General features: G+C 40.8%; 2 protein-coding genes across 2 annotated transcripts; one reads left to right on the top strand and one right to left on the bottom strand.

Annotated features, from left to right (window-relative positions):
• Positions 1 to 203: 203 nt before the first annotated feature.
• On the top strand, positions 204 to 2441 carry LOC136784774 (uncharacterized). The gene has a single exon (XM_066745664.1). The coding sequence runs from the start codon at positions 204 to 206 to the stop codon at positions 2439 to 2441; it is 2238 nt and encodes a 745-aa protein (XP_066601761.1).
• A 20613-nt stretch (positions 2442 to 23054) lies between these two features.
• LOC136784773 (uncharacterized) lies at positions 23055 to 24188 on the bottom strand. Its single transcript, XM_066745663.1, has 5 exons — positions 24160 to 24188; positions 23915 to 23943; positions 23619 to 23831; positions 23156 to 23336; positions 23055 to 23091 (listed from the first exon to the last, which is right to left on the bottom strand). Exons 1-5 carry the CDS (start codon positions 24186 to 24188, stop codon positions 23055 to 23057), a joined length of 489 nt encoding a protein of 162 aa, XP_066601760.1.
• Positions 24189 to 25555: the final 1367 nt, after the last annotated feature.

The following is a 25555-nucleotide window of genomic DNA, read 5'->3' as shown; positions in this document are numbered from 1 at the left end:
GTTTATCTAGCAAACGTTGGAATGTAGCTGGGGCACCCGTAAGTCCGAATGGCATGCGAAGGAAGTGGAATAGTCCGCGGCCTGGGACGGTAAAAGCCGTAACTTCGCGACTGGCCCTCTCCATAGGAATTTGGAAATAAGCCTGGCTAAGATCAATCGCGGAGATGTAACGAGCCGCTCGTAACTTTTCCAGAATGCTTTGCATGTACGGTAGGGGATACGCGTCCTTTTTTGAGACTGCATTAACTCGTCTGAACAAAAATCGTATGCAATGGTGGGCGGAATCGCTCAATCTTTTTCCCCCTTCGCAGTATGGTTTTCGCAGTGGAAGGTCTTGCTCTGACAACCTAGCCAGTCTCTCTCTAACGGTAGAACATTCCTTATTTTTAGGACATGACGTTTTGGCTTGTTTCCTGGATGTCAAAGGCGCATTCGATAATGTTAAAGGTGACCTTCTTATTGACAAACTAAAATCTCTTGATTTTTCCAATAATATTATCCAATTTGTTTGGTTTCTTCTTCAAGAAAGATCAGTCACCTATCAAATAAATCCACAATGCTCCTACAACAGGAAAGTATCTAAGGGTCTTCCACAAGGGGGGGTTCTTAGCCCACTACTGTATCTAATATACGTCTCACACATAGCTTCAAATTTAGACAATCGCTTAAAAATTTCTCAATTCGCAGATGACATCGCGGTTTTCCTTCCCGTTTCCACACCACTCGCCTCGAAAAAAATACTTGAATCTTCAATTAATTCCATTAAATCCAAATTACACCATCTCGGCCTTTCACTTTCTCCTTCCAAATGCGTCTTAATGCACTTTAATAGGAAAAATATTCTCCCAGGTACATGCTCCATCGTAGTTGATGGTCATAAAATACTCTCCAAAGAATATGTAAAATTCCTGGGAATAATCTTTGAGTACCGTCTCAATTTTGCAGCTCACATAGACACAGTGAGAAAAAAATGTCTCAAAAGACTCAACATACTCAAATTCGTGAGTGGTATTAGATGGGGGGCAGAACCTAACACTCTTTTGATTTTATACAAAAACCTTATTCGGTCCATTATCGAATACAACAGCTTCATCTTCCTTCCTAAGAAAAATCAAAATGCTATTATAATTGAGAGAATTCAATACGCAGCTATAAGAACAGCTCTCTCATACAGAGTCTCCACTCCAACCAACATTCTTCTAGACGAAGCCAAATGCTCTTCTATCTACCAACGCTCAATACTTCTAGGTTGCAAATTCCTCGCTCGCTGCTACTCTAACAGTTCGTCTTCATTTACCACGCTATTAAAAACTTTGAGATCAGAAGTGGGCTGGGACACCTTCCTGCAAAAATCAGCCACTATTCTCCCTAAATGCATTGAACTAGTTACTCCCTATACCCATATTATTAAAACAAACAACAAAGTGTGCCCTTATCTCTTCCCATACGAAGCTCTATCATTACCAATTGCCTTTAATTCTACTTTTGGTCTCTTGCTCAAAAACTCAAATTCTCCTAATGAAGACTTTTTAGCATTTCAGCAATCCCTCCCAAGTAATTCCACATCCTTCTTCACAGACGGTAGTAAAATTCACTCTTCTGATCATGTAGGAGCTGCTTATTTTGCCCCAGAGCTCAACATCTCTTTAAAAATCGGTCTCGACAAACATATGTCATCCTTTACAGCAGAGTGCATTGCAATAAAGTTAGCATTAGAATCAGCAATCGACAATAAGTGTGAAGAAGTATACATCTTCTCTGACTGCCTCAGTGCTTTGCAGGCTATGTCCAACTCCACATTTGCTTCCGGAACTAATATATATATTCTTGAATGCAAATTTTTGGCCTTCAAAATCCGGTCGCTTGGTCATAATCTCAATCTTATTTGGATTCCGGCTCACCGAGGTATCGCCTATAATGCAATATCAGACGCCTTGGCCAAACCCTCCCCGGATTTAAAAAAGGAAGATTTCAATACTTATCCAGTTCCAGTTAGTGATCTTGTCACCACTTTTAAAAGATATTCAATTCAAAATAACCTCAAAGAACTGATAGAACAATCCAAATACAAAGGTAAACACTTTTTCAAATTCTTTCGTTCAAATGGACAACAGCCATGGTTTGTACATAAAAATCTTTCCAGGGACCTAATTTCCTTTATCAACAGATCTCGCTCTAATCACTACCACTTAGCTTTCTCATTGCACAGAGTCAAGATCACCAACGACCCATCCTGCACGTGTGGTAGCTCAGAGCAAGACCTAAATCACTGCATATGGCAATGCCCAATTTTGGACGAAGGTAGAGATGAAATGATTGCTTCTCTCTGCGCTAAAAAGCTTTTTCCTCCTTACTCAATTGAAAACTTCCTCTACAAACCATATGTCACCCCTCTAAAAATCATATTCAAATTTCTAAAGTCTCACCAAATTTTTCCATAACCTAGACAATTTATAAGTCAAGTTAGTCAATCAACTAAATCCATCCCAACCCAACTCGACTAACTCAAATTATAAGTCCCTCGTAAGTAACTAATTAAGCTTGTACATAATTAAATTAAATTGTAATTACAAAAACATATAAAATGTATAAAACTAAAAAGTTATAAATTCATAATCATTGTATCTATGTATCTCAGCTGATGGCTCAGTTTAAAGCCTAGCAGCGTAAATAAATAAATAAAAAAAAAAAAAAAAAAAAAAACTCGTCTGAAATCTAAGCAAAAACGATAAGATTTGTCGGCTTTACGGACCATAACGATTGGTGATGACCACTCACTATTCGAGGGCTCAATAATTCCTTCTGCCAATAATCGGTCTACCTCCTTATAAATAGCCTGCAGGGCACTCGGCGAAACCGGGTAATATCGTTGTTTAATCGCGGTGGCTTCACCTACGTCTATTCGATGGGTGGCGAGGTCAGTAACACCCGGGGCAGCTAACAATCGCGGCCGTTCCGCTTCCAAAAACGCTTCTAGGATCCGTTCCTCATCCGAATTTAGTTCGCTAAGTCCCAGACACACCTCCGAGTATCTTCCGCCGATGCCAGGAAGTCGTATTTCGCCTGCTACTTCGGTAAGAAAGACTGTTTCGCCCTGAATACGGGGATCGTCCCCAGAAATCACCTCCCTCTCTTCTTGAAGGGGAATCTCGCTATCGTTCTCGAGTACAAGTAACACCCGTATTCTCTCCTCCCAAGGCTCGACCAGTGGGGACTCGGGGATCTCCGCTTCCTCACCCTCAAAGGGGAAAATCCTGTCAGGTTGGGACTTAAACCACCAACGATGACTTGAAAAATCGACAACGATTCCGAAAGCACGGAGCGCATCTAGCCCTAAGATACAGGGGAAAAATTCTAGCTCGGATCTCGCGACTGATCACTCCCAATGTCATGGGGAGTGCGACCTCTCCACCTAATTCTGCTTCTTTTCCGTCGGCTGTCGTCACAACACTTTTGGGTCCGGCTGAGATAGACAAGTCTAGTTCGGATAACATTTCTATCCCTTTTTCGCCGAGGAAGGTGCTCGTTGCTCCACTGTCGACTAAGACTGGTAAAGGAATGTCTCCTACCAAAGCGGCCAGATACAGTAACGGACCCTGCCGTTTTATTTTAAAAAGCAAATCGGGGGGTGGGGTTTCTACTGGACTATCCTTTTCCGTACGATCGGCCATGGGCATGGTCAATGGCCTGCGGTCGCGTTTCCCGACCTACACGAGCAATGAGCGCTGACCACCCCGTCTTTACCACATCGATAACAGAATATTCTTCTGGTGGTTGATGGGCAATTTCTCCATGAGTGCCCGGTCTGTTGACAATTCCAGCATTTCAAGGGCCGTCTTTCGGGTGTGGAGGTTCCCGGGTCGAGCCTTTCTGTCGATGTCCTGACTAAATTCACCTCCTCCACGGTTTCCCTCTCGGGGCGAACCTCCTCCGTACCGAACTCGGTCAGCTCACTGACCATGGCGGTGGTTCGTCGGGGGGCACGGGTAGTACGCGCGTTAGGCGGACAAGCAAGCTCGGGATATAACGTCCTATCTGGGGGAGGTGGGGCCGTATACGTTTGCGCGGCTCTCATGGCTTCCTCGACTCTACACCCTCTCATCTCGAGGGCATCAAAGGACCCGATCGCATCTATATCTATGGCCGGTTGTAGTCGCGGAAGCAAGTTCTTATATGCCATCCACACCCATTCTTTCTCCGGCCACGGGGGATTCAATCGGTCCAATAAATTCCGCATGCATACGAAGTAATCGGCAACGGATTCTCCCTCCCCTTGCGTACGCCTGGCAATATCTTGCCGCATATTAAACTGCGCGTTGGGTCCGCCGAAACGCAGTCGGAAGGCGCTCTCAAAGGTTGGCCAATTTCCCCATCTCGTACGTGTAACGTAGGGGTCAGCCACTGTAACGTCCGGGATGTGGACTTAGGAATAATAGTAATGGGGTAGCGTTGAAGTGTTCGAAACTGAGATCCCGGCTGTCACAAAATAAATTTTATTGGGTAATTTAAGATAGTTGTCGAAGTTTCAATTTATTATGATGGTTTCTATTTCCCCTTCGCTTGTATTTTGCTCGAGAGGCAAAAAACGCGAATCCGTGTTAAAAATATCGTTATTAAGTAAGCGGCACGTATCAACACTAGTATTTACATCAACCGGGGTGAGATTCCAGTCGTTAGGAGTGCAGACCGTTTCTACCTGTGTCACATTTATTTGTGACCGTTCAATTAAAACGTTATTACCGTTTACTACCGTAGTTTGTTGGCGAAGAGAAAAATTAACAAACTGTGTCTCCTGGGATGGGGTAAAAATTCCTAGCGGATTATTGAAGGGATTTTCTTGCCGGAAGAATTGTTCGAAATCTAGTGTTTGATACGGTAGTTCGTTCCCGGTTTCGCTAGGTGGAATTTCGAGATCTGAATCTAATATTTCTGTTTGTCGTACGGATTCTACTTCACCCAAAGGACGTGTTAAGGATACAGTAGGCTCTATATTGGTAGGAACGTCTTGAAGAGTGGTCTTCGTCGCAGTATTTTGTTTTGGAAACGATGTTTCCTGCAACAGCCTGTAAGCTTCGAGCTCTCTTTTGAGCTTGGCGCGAAGAATCTTCTCCCTCTTCTTACGCCCACCTCTGCACTTCTTCTTGGGCATAACCCTGAATCTGAAGGAGGGAAGGCATGGTTACACTGCGTAGTTTAGCGGATGGATTAAAGGGGCTGCGTGTTGATCGCAGGCATGGAATAATCCACTGCGTACGGTCAGCCGCAAGTGTGACTATCGTGGATGTATGGGATTTAAGTAAGAGCTGCGTGTCGATCGCATGCATGGAATAGTCCACTGCGTACGCTAGGTCGCAAGTGTGACTATCGTGGATGTATGGGATTTAAGTAAGAACTGCGGGTCGATCGCATGTGTGGAATAGTCCACTGCGTACGCTAGGTCGCTAGTGTGACTATCGTGGATGTATGGGATTTAAGTAAGAACTGCGGGTCGATCGCATGTGTGGAATAGTCCACTGCGTACGCTAGGTCGCAAGTATGACTATTGTGGATATATGAGATTTAAGTAAAAGTTGAGAATTCTTCTTGACTATGAGTTTCCGCTACCTTTTAGCCTATTAAATGTCACAATTTGAATTGACTAATCGCGGAAGCCGGGACTCGCTCGTACACTTCATGCGATAGGATAGGTAGAATTGGGGTAAAAGCAGAGTCTCAATAAAATTCAAGTCCTACCTTATTTCTTTTTGTAGTGGAAAAAGAAATTTGTAAAAGATCAGCGCCTGGAGATATTACAGATGGTAATGTGAGTGAGTGTTGTCGACAATGAGATGAAAAAGAAAAAGTTCGGTCCTGGATTGATTCAATAAATGTATTGTCCGTTCTCGAGTCAGCTTTATTCTATGTTGTATACAAGATAGCCAAGATACCACCCTAATGTACCGTGTCAAGTATATTTTGAATGCGTTAATTAGAGCTTGTTTTTGTTTGTCTAGTTAGTAGAGGCGTTGAGATGAGACTGAGGCTGATCCGCTTCCTTTTGACCGGCTTAGAGAAAAACTGCTTGGTCAGCAGTACCCTTTTGAGAAGGTTTATCACTTGGTGATTCTTGGAACTTGATGTTGAGTTTGCATCTTCCAGGGACTTCTCAAATTCGTTGAGTTTATTGTTACGTAATGTGGTATCTTGGCTTACAATTGTTTCCTTATTTAATTTTACTTTTCTTATTATTCATATAAAAAGCGATATATAAATATATATATAGGTATACATTCATGTGGATCGTATGTTATTTATCGTTTTGTTTTCTATCTTCCGCATATACCAATGAATAAATGTTACAACATTTAGCTTTCTCTATATTTATTAATTCATTTTTGCAATTAAAACAATAATCAATGTTATTAATTTCTGGGTATATAGTAGTAATATGTTCGTTGTATAACGAGTAATTGATACGCATTGATTTATTGAGGCGATTATAACATTTTCCACAAATATTTGGGTACTTATAGCTAAAGTAATAGGTTCTCTTTTGACAATACGTATTCTCGAGGTCGGGACGGTAGTTATACATTTTCTTAAATATCGTAATTTATTTTCTAGTTAATAGAACAAGGGTTAAGATTATAATATTAATAATTAAAATAGCTGTCGTTTAATCAGTATTTACTTAGGAGAGGAAAAAAAAAAATGTCGAAAAATTTTTGTGGACGTTACACCACCTCGCCGAACCAAAGTAGATCGCACGCGTCCGTGTGCAATACCGGTAGTATTGCACATTTCTGACACCCGGAATTCTTTTCCGGAAATGCGTCAAACCTTGGGCGTCGGCCGTGGATGTGGAGACTTTTTGGTCGTCATGTGTCGAAAGATCATGGCGCTACTGACGACACATGACCTATTAAGCCTCCTACATATATGCGAGTTCCGCGACCCCCAAGTCGAGTCTTATTCTGTGCAAGCTTAGCCGCTGCCGCATCATCCGCGTTCCAAGGTCGTAACTCTAGTGTTCGTTCCACGGGAGCAGAGTACTCCACCGTATTTTAACAAAACCTCTTGCCCAGTCGCCGTGTACTGGTAGTTAAGTCTAGTATAATTCAATCCGAAACAAGTCGTGTAGAAATTGTCGCGAGTGTTCATCTTTCAGTCGTGCCTAACACGTACCGTTCTGAAAGATACCAACAACTACTACGAACTGATCATAATTAATTAAGTGCGAGTAATCCACAACCATAGGAGAGTCTAGTCTCTCCCATAGTTGTGACGACTAGTAAATAATCCTGCGAATGCTGATACAGCATATTTAGTGTTTACTGTAAGTACATTTGTAATATCTGAAAATACATAGCATTGTGTCAAATCTGCTGTTCCAACGTGTGTTTATACACACTATCATTCACCCCGAATCCTGCCAATTCATTACATTCTTACCGCTCGGAGTGTAATACTTTAGTTCATTGTACTGTGTGTCGCTAAGCCCAATCGGCGTTTCTACTGACCCAGACTGTAGTGTCGAGTCAGCGCGAAACACGACCGATAGGCGGCCACGACTACCCAGTACGTAACAAATCTGGTGACAGCGGTGGGATTTCGCAGGAAATTCCGTTCCATAGAATTTCCTCAGGGTGTGAACAGCTTTTTTGACACAGTTTTATTCAAAATTCTCTACTAACTTCTGATATAAAATGCCTTTTACCCCTACACGATCACCACCCGGACCCCCACCTCTTCCACCCGCTAACGGTAGCCACCGCGGAAATGCGTCCGGTTATTTAAATGTTTCCAACGGAATTTGCTCTCCCCGAGGAGAGGTATTAATCCAACTCCAAACAGTACCATCTTACAATGGCTCCCGAGACGAGCTGGGACCTTTTATAGAAAATTTAGAAAATATTTACTCTACCCTGTCTGACGCCGCACGTCTGGAATTTGTTCCCTTGGTATTGGCCAAGTTGATCGGTTCTGCTCGTGTGAGCGTTACTGGTAAACGGTTCCCTACCATCAAGGACTTGATCACTCACTTACGACGAAAATTTCAGCCTCCCCGGACTTTCATAGATTTAGTCACACAATGTGGAAAATTAGCTATGCGCCCGAACGAAGCCTTAGGTTCGTATATAGATCGAGCTGAACGCCTAAAAGCTGACCTCGATGCTGCTTATGAAAACAAATACGGGTCAGAATCGCTCGATTTGATACAGGAGCCCAATGATCGGGAATTTCTGGAAGTATTCATGGATGGACTAGCTCCAGAATATTACACCCCCGTGTATTTCAGAAACCCCCGAAATCTACAAGAGGCTTGCAACTACGCGCGCTTACGGGAGTTCGGTATAGAGAGAAGAGAAGCCTTCGATCACTCCAATTATCCTCCTTATTCCCAGAATCCAAGCGCCTATCAACCTTCCCCGTATTATTCCTCATATCCTCCCCCTCATCCTTCACAATACCCTCCGTTTCCCCGCTATCCTCAACCTCCACCTGCACCTGGACCTAACGGTTATCCACCTCCGTCCGATCAACACTATCGATCACAACCCCCTAGACCTCCACAGTCAGAGCCCTACGATCCAGAACTCACCTGTGGACGGTCTCGAAGGGTTGGGCATAGAGCATCCAGCTGTCGAGCTTCTCCTGCCTATCCTTCCAATACTCATGTTCCTACTACGGCAGTAATGGAGGCTGTCGAAGAGACCGGTGATTTAAACTACGATCAGGTTCGCCCGAACGACGCGTCGACGAACCCATCATAGAAACCGCATCCGTTCAAATTCTAACTACTCCCCAGGAAAAGGGAAAAGACCCGTCGCCCGTATCCACCATTTTGAGCTATTCGCCACACGCGACTTTGGTACTCAAGAAAGTCCCCCAACTGAGCTACTCGAACGGAGAATTTTTGGTGGATACAGGCTCGCACATTAACATCATAGTGTATAATGCCCTTCGGGAGGATATTGGCCTTGAATACCCCGATTTCCCGGCCCTACGAGGTCTCAGAGGACAACTGGACGTAGTAGGATCGGTAACCCTTACCATCGATGAGGAACCTCATAGATTCCAAGTCATAGAAGACTTTGACCTCCCTTACACCGGAGTTTTGGGGATGCCCTTCCTCAACCAAACCGAAGCACAGATCTCCCTGTTACATCGGACCTTAGTTACCTCCAGTAACCCAGTGAGGCCTCTACCCTTCAAAAATAGTGACGAAATCCTAAGTATTAGAGAAGGGTGTACTAAGGCCAACGCCTCTCATCACCCTCCTCAGTCCCTTAATGTTATCATAAGCCTTCCGGCAACCTCACCTCCGGAGGAAGACTCTCCAATTACTCTTCCCTACCTAGGCGAAGACCCTAGACGAGAGTTGCCCTACGAAGACACTGGACCCGGTATTGAACCTTTAAAATCTCGGGAAAGAATTACAGTCTTGGAAGCCCTGTTCCTCGAACCACCTCCAAAAGATCCAGAAGCTCAAACCGTGATTAAGTCATTAATTCATGAGTACTCTGACATATTCTATTTGACGGGAGATCGACCCGACACTGAGAACAAGGCTGATCTTTACCACGAAATCGATACCCCCGGAGGAGCCGCCTTCAAGATCCGACAATACCGAATTGAAGAAACATTACATTCCGAGGTACAGAGCCAGGTCAATGTACTTTTAGAGAATGGCATAGTGGTCCCTTCCTCGTCGCCCTACAATTCTCCGCTGTGGATTGTACCAAAGGCGCCCGACTCTCAAGGAAAGAAACGGTGGCGCCTAGTTACCGATTTCCGTGGACTGAACGAACAAACCGTAGGAGACTCCTACCCTTTGCCTATCATCGTGGACATCTTGGACCAACTAGGAGGATCTAAGTATTTTTCGATTTTCGATTTGGCCAGTGGATTCCACCAAATTCACCTCCATCCTAAGGATAGGCATAAAACAGCATTTTCTACTCCCTTCGGACATTACGAGTATACCCGGATGCCCTTTGGACTCAAAAATGCGCCCGCCACCTTCCAGCGCCTCATGGATCGAGTCTTACAAGGACTCCAAGGACAGGAACTTTTTGTATATCTTGATGATATTATTGTATTTTCTGCCACACTCCCTGAACACATCGGAAAATGCAAGCGCTTATTCAGCAGAATTCGACAATACGGTCTCAAGCTACAATCGGAAAAATGTGCCTTCCTAAGACAACAAATCACTTATTTAGGCCACCTTATCAACCCGAATGGTGACCAGCCCCTTCCCTCTAAGGTGGAGGCTGTACGAAAATTTCCCGTACCTACCAACCCCAAAAACATCAAACAGTTTTTAGGATTAGCCGGTTATTACCGACGTTTTATTCCAAATTTTGCTCAGAGAGCCAAACCCCTGACTCAACTGCTCAAGAAAGGCATCACCTTTACTTGGGACGAGGAAGCCCAGGCCAGCTTTGAAGACTTACGAGCCTGCCTGTGCGAAGCTCCAGTTCTGGCCTATCCAGATTTCCAAATTCCTTTTATCATCACCTGCGACGCCTCGGAATTTGCCATAGGAGCAATCCTTAGTCAAGGAAAGCTTGGACACGATCGACCTATAGCATACGCATCTCGTACGCTTACCGACCCGGAAACTCGCTATTCTACATCCGAGAAAGAAGGGCTGGCTGCTGTCTACGCTATTAAACAGTTCCGTCATTACGTGTACGGAAGAAAATTCACTCTCGTCACCGATCACCAACCTCTCGTTTGGCTCAGCAAGGCAACCGACCCTACCAATCGTATCCAAAGGTGGAAACTCTGTTTAGAAGAGTTCGACTACGAAATCATCTATAAGAAAGGAGCAACTAACTGCAATGCTGACGCTCTATCACGGAATCCGGTGCCGATTGCTCTGCCTGTGTTCCGTGATGACCCCAGTTACCTTCCCCATCAAAAACAACTTCCAGTGGACCCACAGTCGATTGGCGCCCGTCTGAGAAGTCGCCGCCGCGAGGAAGCCGCTCCTCCTATTAATTATGCCGAATTAGACTCTTCTGCCGAGCTCGAAACCTCCTCGGAAGTTCACCCCTCAACCAATATCAACTCCAGGCCCCCTACAAGCATGTTACCAACTCTGGTGGGAGAAACGACTCTCCCTGACGACATCAACCCGGAAAATCCTACAGAAGACGTCTCTGAGGAACCCAGTGTTCTCGGAGATTCGTTCGAGGCCGAATGTACCCCTCTTACCACCGAACAATGCTCTATTATTAGCAACTTGAGCTCTAGCCAAGAAGAAATTCATAAACTCCTGACGTCCCTCCACAACGAACAATCATCGGACGAAGATACCGACTCCGATGAGGAAGCCGACTCCAACTCGTGCATCACACCCACCGTAACATCCGAACCTCTAAACTTTACTCTCCCATCTCCTGATAAAATAAAACCTATAGGACGATCCACGTGGATACCTAGTGATTTCGAAAAACCTGAAGATGACCTTTCTGGCTCCGACGGCGAATCAGATATCACTGTAGTGGATGCCACCCAAACCCAAACCATGCCACCTACTCAATACGATCCATCCCTAGATCCTGGTCTCATCCGTATTGAACCCAATCCTCTCTCAGAAGATTTCCCGTCTAGCTCTCCCCCTAACCCTATGCGATGTAACATAGAAACCTCTGATTATGTTCTATGCCATCGTCCTAACAACATTGTCCATCTGATCACTTCTGACTGTTCCTTTCAAGATCCCATTAGCCAAATGCTCATAGAAACTGGAAAGCTCGACCTGAAAACCATAAAGCATCATTCTTTTCCTCCTGGGTCCATCCAGGACTTTTCCTACAAAACCACCAAGATCATCCTAGTCATTACCCATCCTAGCGAATTAATCCCCGCCAGCGACGAAGAAATTCTTAATTCTCTGAAAAGGTTAAAGGAATTTGTCCATGAGAATAACGTTACCAAGTTCAGCATCGGTCCGTATAAACTCGGAACTACCCGGCTGACGTCGCGTTATTTGAGCTCCGTCTTTTCCCGTGCATTCCACGATGACGATGTCGAAATCACTATCTGCACTGGAGAAGTAGTGACTCCCCCAGTTCAGATGAGAAGACACATCATCCTGGAGTATCATGGAGGCTTAGTTGGAGGTCATAAGGGAGTGACCAAGACCTATCATAGAATTAGGGAACATTATAATTGGCCCGGTCTCCATAAGGACGTCCAGAGCATTATACGTTCCTGCGATAGTTGCCAACGGCAGAAATTGGTTTGCGTAAAACCTAAACTGCCAATGCTCATAACTGACACCCCCTGTGCCCCCTTCGATAAGGTAGCCTTGGACACCGTAGGCCCTTTTCCAGTTACGCCCTCCGGAAATTTACACGTCCTAACCATGCAGTGTAATTTGACTAAATTTTGCATTGCTGTCGCAATACCTAACATTCGCGCCGCTACCATCGCTGACGCATTTTCGAGGCATTTCGTTGCGCAATTCGGACTTCCGCGTGCCATTCTCACGGATCGAGGCACCAGCTTTTTAGGAAAACTACTCAAAAGCGTAACCTCTCTTTTTAAAATCAAGCACTTAACCACCTCCGGTTACCGACCCCAGACCAATGGATCCCTAGAGAGAAGTCATTTAGTGCTCACCGAATACCTAAAACATAATATCAACCAGTATTCGGACTGGGATTTGTTCATCCCCTTCGCCATGTTCTCCTATAATACCTCTGTGCACGAAGCTACAGGGTTTACGCCATATGAGTTAGTTTATGGGCGCAAGGCTCAGTCCCCCGTCTCCGCCTATGCGATCGAGGAGTTATTAACCTACGACGCATACGCACAGGAGCTGGCTCAGCAGTTAACCCGGCTTCACGCTTTAGCCCGAGAACGTGAAATCCAAGCTAAAGAAAAATCTAAGGAATACTACGATCGGAATGCCGCTGTTGTTTCTTATTCTCCTGGAGATCTGGTCTATGTCCTACGAGAACCTAGAAAACATAAACTAGACTCCCAGTATGTAGGGCCATATATCATAGATTCGATCAACGATAAGCACAACGCTATCCTCATCACTGACTCTGGAATTCCCATCACTAAACATTTGGACAAATTAAAACCTGCCCCTACGCCCACCTCTACTAACCACGAAATCTAATGCATGTACGACTTTCTCTTTATAGAACGACTCCTGCAGCATTATTAGCATTTACTGAGCTACTCTTGGTGGAGAGTAGTGTTCGCTAGCGACTCTTACAGCATAATTATTGTTTACTCAATTACCAGCTTACTAGCGATTATTGTCGAGATGATTCAACTTCCCTAAATCTACTTCACTTCCACATTCAGTCTATCTGGACCAACCAACTCGAACCTTTAAGGGACGACACGGCCCAAAGACCACTAAAAGAACCTGCTGAGGAACTCTGGGCTATCTATATATATATATATATATAATATAATAATTTCAGGTAATTAAAAATTGGAAATTAATAAATATGTATTTTATTATTTGTTGCAGAAACCAGGCGGATCTATCGAGCTGGCAGGAAGGTCCGGCAGAGGGCCCAGCAACGTGGGAAGAAGAGGGCCGCCGAATATATTGGGCAAATCATGGCGGCCCAAAGTTTTTATTTAAATAAAATTTTTACTATGGAAGAAATGAGGGGATATCGGGGAGGGAGGGCTGGCCGGGGTGGGAGGGGAGGAATTTTTTCGTAATTTGTAAATAAATAAAATTTTATGTTAATATTCCGGTAAAATGTATATATGTTCAATAAATTATTTAAATCAATATATATTTAAAATTATTTTATAAATTTAAATAATATTATTTGAAAATTTAAAATAAATAAATTTTGTAATTATAAATTATCGTTTAATTTCATTTATTAAAAAATACAAAAACGAAAAGTTAAAAATCTAGTATATCTTTACGCTTAAAAAAAAGTACAAGTCAAACACACATGATAATAATAAATTGAGACTGCGTATAAAAAAAAACATTAACTTTAATGATAATGCTATCTATATACAAAATTTATCATGTTTACCATTACTTATTTGTATAAGAATGTAGCTACACATTATTAATATATTATGTTTATATTAGTACTTGTCATGGTTTATAGTCTGAATTATTAAACGTGTGAAATTTTTAAATTTTAATTAAAATTAAATGTTTTCCCTAAAATACGACTTGAGAGCAACAAACACTGTGAGATCAATTTTGGAAGAAGCAAGCATTCAATAGATCATTCTTCGAAGAATCCTTGCTGCCAGTTGAACCATCTCTTTTCTTTTGGTTGAATCCATATGAACGTCCACTTCAACTGGTGTTCAGAATCCTCAAGCAATATTCCAACCACATAATGGAATCTTGATGTAGGAGTGACCCGCAGCTTCTGCAAATACAGATTTATAAGTTACAATGCAACGGTAATTAAGAATGAACTATCTTTTACTTGTTTATATGTAACACTGAGGATGACATTTTTGAAAAATATAATGTATAATTTCAGCATGCCTGCCTCTGATTAATGGTCCTGATGGAGTGGGGAAACATGTGGATCGTTTGCTGATGAAAAAAGCCTCCAGTCAGAATAATGACAATTTTTCTTGCATTCAGGCCACCAGATGCATCGTTTGGAAGAGTTTCAATGTGTTCCTGGTAAAGTAAGTTTGCCTTTAAAAAAGTGTCATTGGATCCATTGAAAATGATTTCATTATATTTGCATATTTAAGTAGTTTTTATTACATTTCATAAATACCATAGAAATGTTTTCAGATCCTTGCACATTTGGATTGTAACCAATTTTCTCATATCCATTTTCTCCATTTCCAGGCAGATGGCAAATCCATGAGTATTGTACATTGATTGCAGAATAATGCTGTGGAGACTATGAGAGCAATTTTGATGAAGCCAGCATTCAATAGATCATTCTTCGAAGAATCCTTGCTGCCAGTTGAACCATCTCTTCTTTTGGTCGAGTCCTTATGAACGTCCACTTTAACTGGTGTTCAGTATCCATAAGCATTATTCCAATTATAAGATTTTTTTTTTGTTTGAATTAGAATGGCAGGGAAAACTCATGTTTACCCGCGCAAACGATACAGGGATCCTTTGCACGGGTAGTGTGGGACTTGCTGCCGACCTGGAGAGGTCAAGTTATTTGGAATATTAAATCCAAACTCGACACTCAACAGGATTTACGGCTATTCCACACCTACCCACCAAAACCCTTCCATTAAAATAACCTACAAAAACGAAAAAGTTGAAACAAACACCAAAAACTTTACAGAATAATTCATAATTTACCTGTGGATGTCATACTCGATTAAGATTCCCCACAATCTTCTTTATTATCCACACTTGACATTTCACTTCACTACACTTTACTCACTTGAAACATTCGAACAGGTTGATATAGGTTATGAACACGAGAATTTGACACTTGCTATACTTTGGGAGGGCTCTCACGGATGGATCATACATATGTGTTAGTCTCCCGGTATTCGATGACGCAAGCAGCTCACACGCATATGCCGTAGAGTAGTGTATGTAGAGTGACGTAGTAAATGTCGCTGTCCTTCTATAAAGCCGAAGTTGCCCGAATCGGCATAAAAATGGCTAATCACACGCATAGGGGTATTTATCGTTGTGTGCATGCCCCCTCTGTTCAACTGTTTTTTTGGAAAAAAAAGTCATTTCTGGCATCACTGCCTGCGGTGAGGCTGACCAAATCCGGTGCTGACCGATGGAAAAAGAAGGTTAGAGTTCTTCCTAATTATCTCTCTCAGTATGACGAGTTGGTGATGTAGATCGGCCTAGGAGGGGGGAGGTATCACGGCAGGATTGAAGTTTTCCCGCAAAATTCCCGGCTTTTCCTCGGCAGGCATCGCGGTGAGGGATATTCTCTCCCGTGGCCTTGCCGGGTGAGGCTGGTGGATTGGCGGCGGACTCTGGGCCTTGCCAGGGTATCACTCACCAGGCATCTCATCACTGAATAGCTTAGTAGGGTGATTTTTGGTTCGGATAGCCGTTTCCCCTTTTATTTTGATTTAATTTGGATGCTGTGTGAATCGTCGGTTGGTCCTAGAGTCATCCGCGAGCCCGGGACGCCGGTCCCTGTAAAAGCGAAGTGGTTCCTCCTTAGGTTCCCCGCTCTCGAGGCTAGTGCTAGGCGTCCGATTGGTTGAGGGACGGGATCAAGAGTTACGATGCTGAACCGGAAGTATTCGGGGTGCCCGTTGCCCTGAAATGGGCTTCATCCAAGTGTCACTCCGGCGGGGCCTTTCTGGAGGACGTAACCAGAAAGTGTTTGCCCATGGCGTGCCTCCCCATTGGACAGAGGTCTCGTGGTTCGCGTGTAGCCTCCTTCGAGACTGGCGAAATATGTAGGGATTCCTCATTTATCTGACATCGGACCATACTCTTCAGATGAAGAGATACCTGGCTGAGATCGTCCAGGAACTCCTAATCTCCCCGCTCCTCGGGTCGTATATAGTATGTTTGTGTGCGTGTGCTACTTTGTATGGTATGATTGTTTCGCGTCATATTTTCTAAAATGAGAAAAGGGGAAAGATACTGAACTTATGGATTATTATGTAAGATTCTTTATTCAGGATATATTAAAGCTTCGGTCATTTTATCCCCGAGAACGTATGAGTTAGTTATTTATTCTCACAGCAACACCTATAATAACCTAGGGATAACTTGTAACTCGTATTTTTCCTGAGGATAGGACCATAAATAATTAAAGACAGAAATTTACGTTTTATACTGGGCAGCCCACAATCCGACACTTGCTCTCTCTATATTCACTACTTTAATACAAAATTCTATATACAGCACAATTTATCGCCTTTCCCTGACCCGCCTAGTGGGGAACATTAGGCTAAGTCAAACGAATACCTCACAATAAAAATCGGGATCGACACTTGTCCTTCGTAGACTTGGGCCTTATTTTCTACCGCGGATACACGGAGCTTCAATTTATCTGGTTTAATTCCGTAAAGCGTTGGGCGCTAGGCCCCTACACTGGGCCACTCCGGTCCCCTAACTTAGCTTAACGCTGAAAATTAGACTGGCCCAACCTATTTTCCACTACCCATTTGAGATTCCAGATTCTTCACGGGTCGCCCGAGTTGGCAAAATTGGCAAAAATCTACTAGAGGCTCTATTTCCCTTCTTTTCCTGTCCTATGCCATATACGTGCTGCTATACTCTTGCTTTCTTTCCGCGTAGGCTTATTACTCTTCCCGGGCCTCTATCTCCAATTCTCGCGTATCTAATTTGGCCGATCACGCACTTTTTACAATCTACGACTCCTCCAACCGGTTACACATGGTCAGGCAGAGTTTTACGCATGCGATAGAACATGTTCAGATACCTGATCGCTTTTCTTATCTTTTCTGCGCTTCGACCTCGAAGTGCGTTGATTTTTTTCACAGGAAAGCAGACTTCCTTCTTCCCTTAAGTTCCTTTAGCTGGCCTCCTATGCTGGGTCTGATCCTCGCTTTCCTGTCTTGCCGGGTATCTCGACCTTAGTGCACGAGATACTTCTTAGCGTCTTCCTTTCCTTTGCACTCCTCTCCGCACGAGATGCTTATTAGGAATGAATGTTCTGCGCTCGAATTTCGTTTTAAGCTCACCGGTGGCGCTACTAGGCCTTCATAGCGGCGCTACTACGCTCTCGCTGTAGCACGCAGTCACGGCGCGAAATTCGAAAGGCAATTTTATTTACGTGTGGATTCCTTCAGAATCCACAACGTTACAAACTTTAGTAAAGTACACGGTAGTCAATCAATGAGAATTTTCCCAATCCTGCCCCTCTCATTTACCTTAGGGGGCTGACTAGCCGAACAGATATAGGTATGTAATTATTTTCCTAGACTCGGTCACAAGATCGGACCTTGCGCCCGACTATTATAGTTAATATGTTAGAATTTTCCTCCCCGTAACCGGGATAGTAAAGCCTTGAAAATCATAATAATTCATTTTTATATGGTAATATTAGCCGACGAAAGGTCGGAAAATATTATCCGCTATAAATTTGGCGTCCAATGTGGGGCTCGAGAGTTCGAAAGGATTCGAAATTCTAGAATATTAAAAGAACGAATATTCTACATAGTTTGTTGCTAGGTAAGAAATGTTTTGGTTAGTAATGAGTTATGAATGATTGGTATAAGTCGTTTTTGTATTTAATGTTGGGTATTGTCCTATTGTATTAATCTCGATTCGGACGAGCTGCGTAAACACGCAGAAAAACATATTCCCCAATAACTTGAGTGATGGGCTAAAGGACCGTTTATTTACAGCGGTTGACTTGCTTGGTAGTACTCGAATTGACGACAAAAACAAGAGTACGTAGTAATTCCAGGTACTAGGCGCGGATAGTGTTTACATTTTTCTGTAGGCCTATTGGTCCTTTACCCCCTCTATGCGAGTAGCGACCAGACATGTTACCTTGTGGGAATTCGGTATCCCCACCACGCCGCCACTAGCTAGCACGCACACAGTGCAACGGTGCATCGGTGAGCCAAACCCACTACTGTCGCCGTTCGCTGGTCACGTACACAGCTACACGGGTACGTGCATGTCTCGGCTTTCGTCGCTGATGTTCGGTTAGTTCCGGTGGCGTATGAGTGCGAAAGGGAAGGATATACTTTTCTCGGACCTCTCTTTCGCTCTCTATTTCATCTAAGTTTAGCCAACGAGCCGCGCGAAACTCCTTTTCCAAGGGTGTCGGCCAGCTCGATGCGCTCGTAAGAGAAATTTATTTTTTGACAATTATAATATATGAAAATTGTTAAATATTACTATAATTTAATAATTATCCTCAAAATTGTATAAAATTGTTTTATATAGAAAATAATTATGAGATGAAATAAAACTAACAAAGAAATAATATTGTCCGTGTCACTAATTGAAAGAAAAAACCCTTATTATTTTGCACAAAATGATCACTAAAGTGTGACATTTAAAATTAATTAAATACAAAATTATACGAAAATACATGAGATTGATTAATATAAAAAAATGGTTAAAAATGAGGTAAAAACTCGACCATTCTCTTGCAATACCACTGAACCGATGGCGATTTGGATTTGCAAATATCACAAAATTGTCCAAAATTCATCAATTTCCTATGAAATGCAAGAATCTGACATAATTTCTATGATGAGAGCCTATTAACTGAAAATGTGGGGCTGCTCGGATGTTTCTTCGGTTACTTTCTTGTATGGTACACCTAAGTGAATGAAATATCCTAAAAAATATGCCAAAATAGTGGCAGGAAATAAAATTGCGACTTAATATTACAATGTAAAATATAATGTCAAGAAATAGCTTAAACTAACAACTTTCAAACTTGTTTTATGCAAAAATTGAATGTAGGAGGTACTTCCGCCTTGAAAATTTTGCAAATTCATGTACAATTGTTGATAAATAAATAATTATTGCTCCAGAATGCACTTAAGTTAAAGGATTATTAAAATTGAGTTTTACACTATGAGCTTTAAAAATCTGATTTTATCTCTATATTGAGAGGCAAATAACTCCGTTTGTCAAGCTTCTCGGCTCTTTGTTCGGCCATAATCTGGTGTAAAATGTCCGAATGAACAAATAGATGCTATAAATCATTATCAAATCATGTTGGAATCAAAAGTTGGCTTTCATAGCTATGTTGCAAAATCAAGCATAGAAATGGCAAAAATGGACGACTTTCAAACTGATTTTATGGAAAATTGGAATGTCGTAGCCGCTTCCGGTTAGATTATTTTGTTATTTCAGGTATAATTGTCAGTAAATATAATAAAAATACCCTCTGAAAGTTCTGAAATGGTACGTTTATTGAAATTGAATTTTACCCTATGAGAATCAAAAATTTGACTTTAAGCACATATTCAGAGGCATTTCTTGCTTCTCGGATGTTTCTTCGGCCATAATCTGGTGTAAAATATCCAAATGAACAAATAGATGTTATTAATGATCATCAAATCATGTCCGACTCTAATTCCAGTTTCCTAAGCTGTGCTGCAATATAGTGTTCTTGTATGGCTGAAATGTAGTTCTTCAAAGCATCATATCTATATTAATGGTCTCTACGAGGTGGCTCCTTCTGTGAAGTAAAATAGGGGAGTAGTGTGGCTAAGGGAATTCTATGACCGGGTGGCGAGGGAGTCGGGGCAGTGAAGCCAGACTGGGTCTAAAATGCTTCCCCACTCTGCCTCCATAGGCTCACTAACACGTAGAGCTACTGAAGCATCCGTGAAAGCACCCCACTTCTGCCTCCTCGAACGTTGCACGCATACCATTACTGCAGTACGTGCATGTTTCGGTCTCCTTCGTATAGCTCCGGCATATTTCGAGTACGAGAAAGAGAGGTATACTTTTCTCGGACCTCTCTTTCTCGCGCTCCACCTTCGTTCGTTTAGCCAACGAGTCTAAACGAGAGAAGCCGAGCTAGCCGAAGAAAATTATGAAATGTCTTTTTCGCGGCCAGCTATGATAAAAGCTGACCACACGCTAAATGAGAATATAAAGATAAAATATTTATAAACAAACAGCCATTAACTTATTAGATTTTATAATAAATAAGGAAATGCGATGATATTACGTAACATTGGTCAATTTTCTTAAGACTCATATGTAACGTATTATTGTTAAAAATATTTTATTTTCTTAATTTATTATTTAATCTAGTAGGTTAATGGTAATACAAAAAAAATTCATGACGAAAAAAAAAATTAAAAAAGCTTGCATGAATCTGCGGGAATCGAACCCGAGTCCGCCTAAGTAGCAAGCAAGTGCCTTATCATCTGCGCTACGGGACGCAATTGTCAACCAAGAAGCTTAGTGGCCTGTTAGATCGATGGAAGCTTTCTCTATGAAATTCAATTTACAGAATAAAATACCAATTATAATCGTACATATATTTATTTCGCGTGTCTTTTCCTAATGAAATAAAATATTTTTTTTGCATATTTCTAATCATTAATGACTTTAACAGCTGTAGCTTCAAAAAGTGACTCCAACATTACGAAGAATATTTTTGATGGCTGTGGAATTAAAAATAAGTAACCCAAGATTTGTATTTGGGATTTAATTTATTATTTCTATTGCAATCAATTTATTTTGAAATAGCTCATATATAGAAAAACGATTTATCGTTCTTGACAAGTAAACGCGCATGACTGACAGAGATGAGACGATATAGCCAAACAAATTATTTATATAGCATATATACTGTATTAAGAGGCTATCAGAATATAAAACTTACATATTGAGTAAGTACAACAGAGATATCCTGTGTTATGCAGCGAACAGGTAGACTGAAGCGTGCGCTAGAGAGAGAGCCCGCTATTTAAAGTGCGAGAAGAAGACAGACTGATAAACACACAACACTCGGGTAAATGCCGCAAAAACCAAAGGCTATTGAACCCAGAGTAATTGCTTCGAAATCAAACAGCTGATCTGTCAAATAGATCGAAAAATGATTTCTTCTTCTCTAATATTCACATACGGAAGGAGAAACTCATTTTGACTTTTAACCCATTAACGTCCAAAATGTCAAAATTTCTTGCACGTTTTCAAAGTGATTTTTTCCTATGTAATTGGCGTTGAAAAAATTCTTGAACCACATATTCTGATGTAAAATTGCATGCTCTTTCAGAATCCGTTGCCAGAATCATGATAAAACTCACAGGAAAAGAGATATGCTCGATTAAAACATAAAAAACACTTAAATTTTCGAAAAAAAAAAAATTTTTAGGATTTTTTTTCGAAGTGTTACGGTGAAGATATCACCTTGCGACCGTGATCAAAGGTGATCATGGGAGTTGAAGGTTAACAGGGAATTTTTTTGTTGACCTTGAACCATCGCTTCTTTACAAAATGGCGGAAAAAACGAATTTTTTTTTTCAATCTTCATCAACTTTTTTCTCGAAATCTATGGTCTTTAGAAAAAAATTCATAAAAACAAAAATATCTTAGAATCGCTCGAGGAACATTCTCAAATTTTTTCAGAATTTTTTGAGACAATTTTTGATTTTCCGGGAAACTTGTGAAATGGAATTTTCAAAAATTGTCTCAAAAAATTCTGAAAAAATTTGAGAATGTTCCTCGAGCGATTCTAAGGCATTTTTGTTTTTATGAATTTTTTTCTAAAGACCATAGATTTCGAGAAAAAAGTTGATGAAGATTGAAAAAAAAAATTCGTTTTTTCCGCCATTTTGTAAAGAAGCGATGGTTCAAGGTCAACAAAAAAATTCCCTGTTAAACTTCAACTCCCATGATCACCTTTGATCACGGTCGCAAGGTGATATCTTCACCGTAACACTTCGAAAAAAAATCCTAAAAATTTTTTTTTTTCGAAAATTTAGGTGTTTTTTATGTTTTAATCGAGCATATCTCTTTTCCTGTGAGTTTTATCATGATTCTGGCAACGGATTCTGAAAGAGTATGCAATTTTACATCAGAATATGTGGTTCAAGAATTTTTTCAACGCCAATTACATAGGAAAAAATCACTTTGAAAACGTGCAAGAAATTTTGACATTTTGGACGTTAATGGGTTAACATAGCACAATTGAAAGTGACAATATTTCTTAAAGATATAAATGCATATATTGATGCTCTGTGGATATAATAAGTATTTATTTTAGCAGACACATAAACATCCACTGTTATTATCGGACAATCATTTTCTGATTACATCTGTATTGATATTTATTAACTCCTTTGTGTTTCAAAGTTAAAGGAGTAAATGCTTTAGTATCCGAAAGATACTTATATATGTATCCAATGATTTATTAACCAACTGTTTTACATTTATTTTAATGTTTATTGGGATGGGATTTTTTTTTCTTTTTTTAAAGAGGTTAAAATGCCTTTATGCTCACCATCAAGCAGACTTATCATTATAATTCTTGTCTCCTTGTTGGTAGTGTGGGCCTCATGACCCCCAGGAATTACCATTGCTCCGATTATTTCAAAGTTGGTTCAAGCTCCCTGGTTCTTTAAGGTCTAAACACTACCCACTAAACAATCCTCCTTTCATAACCCTTCACAAATTCGAAGAATTATTACGAAAATGGTATAGGATAAGATGAATAAGTAGACCTGATTACATTTTAATATAAATTTTATTTAAAAATTGAAATAAAAATTTTTTATTTCGCCGCACCTCCCTCTTCCTCCACCTCTTCCACTTCCTCTCCATCCTCCTCTTCCACCACCTCCGTTGAATCCTCCCCTTCCTCTCAATCCTCCTCTTCCTCTAAATCCTCCTTCTCCTCTTCCTCTCCCAACTCCTCTACCGCGCATTTGCGCCCAATGGCGCCGGGCCTTACCCCCTCGCGCAGTTCCTGCAATATTATATATGTAATAAATTAATAGTTAATTTAATAAGAGAATTTTTACTTTTTTATTTAAGTACAATTATTTATAAACGTATACAGAGTTCAAGAAAATTTAAATGATTTTAACAATTGGCTAACAGTATTTTAAAGAATTTTGAATCTTCGAACAACTGCAGTTTTTTATTGCAATTTTTTATACATTAAGGAATGAATCTGAACCTATACCTATTTCAACCAGTGGACCGCGGGTATGATAATTTTAATAATTTAATAAATATGTATGCTTACTGTTTCGCTCGTCTGTGGCCACCGCCTGCCCCACACCCTCACCCACATTGTTTTGTGGGTGGGAGGGCCCTTCTCCCGGCCACTCTAGCTGCGGCTGTTGCTGCCGTTGTTGTTGCTGTTGCTGCTGTGGCTGTTGCTGTTGCTGGCGCACCAGCAATGCGCGCACCATTCGCTCCAATTTTTGGAGCCGGTCGCCAATGCTGGGGTTGTCGTCTATTGATGATAAAAATTATAATAAAAATTTAATATAATTTTATAATTTAAAATTATTTAGATTATGAGATAAATATGCTTACTTTCTGAGGCTTCCTCTATGTATGGCATTCTGGAAAACAAAACAAACGAAATTTTAAACTAAGAATAATATACACTGTTTTGATAAGAATTGCGATTATCTCTCAAATTCTAGAAAATGAATATTTTAAAGATAAAATTTTTAATTGTAACACTCAAACGAATATATTATTATAAATTGTTTTTAAGTATTAAAATTTGTCATTAAATCTGAATATTTAGGACAAAATGAAGTTAGAGTACTTACGCTTCAAACTGACGGGCCAGCTGATCCATTGGAAATGAGACGTCTATTTCAACCAGATCTCACACGGGCTGTCAATATTTGTTTACTTTCGCACCAAATTGATACCGGTAAAGGCTAACGCTTAAGGCTTAAGGAGGATGATCCAGTTATATGTGTTATGTATCTCTTATTAGAAAATGCAAACAATAACATGATTCTCCAGCTAATGTATATATTCATCGTTCAGTCGATTTCAATCGTCTACATTGAATGACTTAAAATAATAACGCGAATAAAGATTACACAAATATTGAGTAATTAAGTGAGCGTGTTGTGCCTTTCAAAAATTATTAATTTTTGAAAAGATATTTATAATAATTACTAGGTTGATTCAAGTGTTTTACCTTTGGTGACTAGTGATTTTTATTAAAGAAACGATAAATGATTACCTGTAGAGGAATACATTAATATTGTGAGTACAATATATTAATAATAATATAAATAGAAAATGAAAGAAAAGGGGAAATCATTAATCTCCAGACGGAAGCGTTTTCAACCTCAATGGTTTGATGAAAACCCTTCTTGGAAGATTTGGCTACGGAGCGTCCCTAACGACAATTATAACTTTTTTTGCGTTGCTTGCAAAAAATATTATGAATCCGGTAAAGCAAAAGTCATTCAGCATGCTAATTCCGAGATTCATAAAGTAAAAATCAAAGAATTAGATATTGTAGAAGACGAGGAAATGACATATCCTGGTACTTCTAAAGAAGGTCACCTTGATTTCAGTGATAAAGTTAAAGTCGCTGAAATCAAGCTAGCAACTTTCTTCGTGGAACATAATATTCCATTTACGTACAGTGCAGAGTTGTTGACAATCTTCAAAGAAATTGGTAAGGAACCGGATGTTCTGCAATCAATGTCTTTGGGGAAAACAAAACTAAGAAATATTATTACTAATGTCTTATGTCCTTATGAAACTGCACGGATAACTACTAAGTTACAAAATCATAAGTTTTTCGTATTTGAGGATGAAACTTCAGACATTAGTAATGAGAAAAAAATTACACTACTTACGCGATACGTGGACAGTAAATCATTACGCGTGGAAGTAAATTTACTTCAATTAATAAACTTAGATGCAAGCGACTATTCAGCAGATAAATTGTTTAAAGCATTTAGTAGTGAACTTATAAAAAAAGAAATACCAATATCACAGATAATTGGATTAAGCTGTGATAATGCATCGGTAATGGTTGGAAAGCACGATTCTTTCCAAACTAGACTTTTAAAGAATTGTCCACGATTAGTAACAATGCCATGCTTTTGTCACTCCTCTGCACTAGTAGCTTCTAATGCATGTAAAACGTTGCCAGTAGAATGCGGAAACTTTATAAAAAAGATAGTCACTTTTATA

This window comes from Prorops nasuta, unplaced genomic scaffold (assembly GCF_024137725.1).
Source record: "Prorops nasuta isolate Cenicafe-Biocafe unplaced genomic scaffold, Cenicafe_Pnas_1.2 PNAS00071, whole genome shotgun sequence".
NCBI lineage: Eukaryota > Metazoa > Arthropoda > Insecta > Hymenoptera > Bethylidae > Prorops > Prorops nasuta.
The sequence above is the reverse complement of the archived record's forward strand: the minus strand, read 5'-3'. Positions and strand labels throughout refer to the sequence as shown.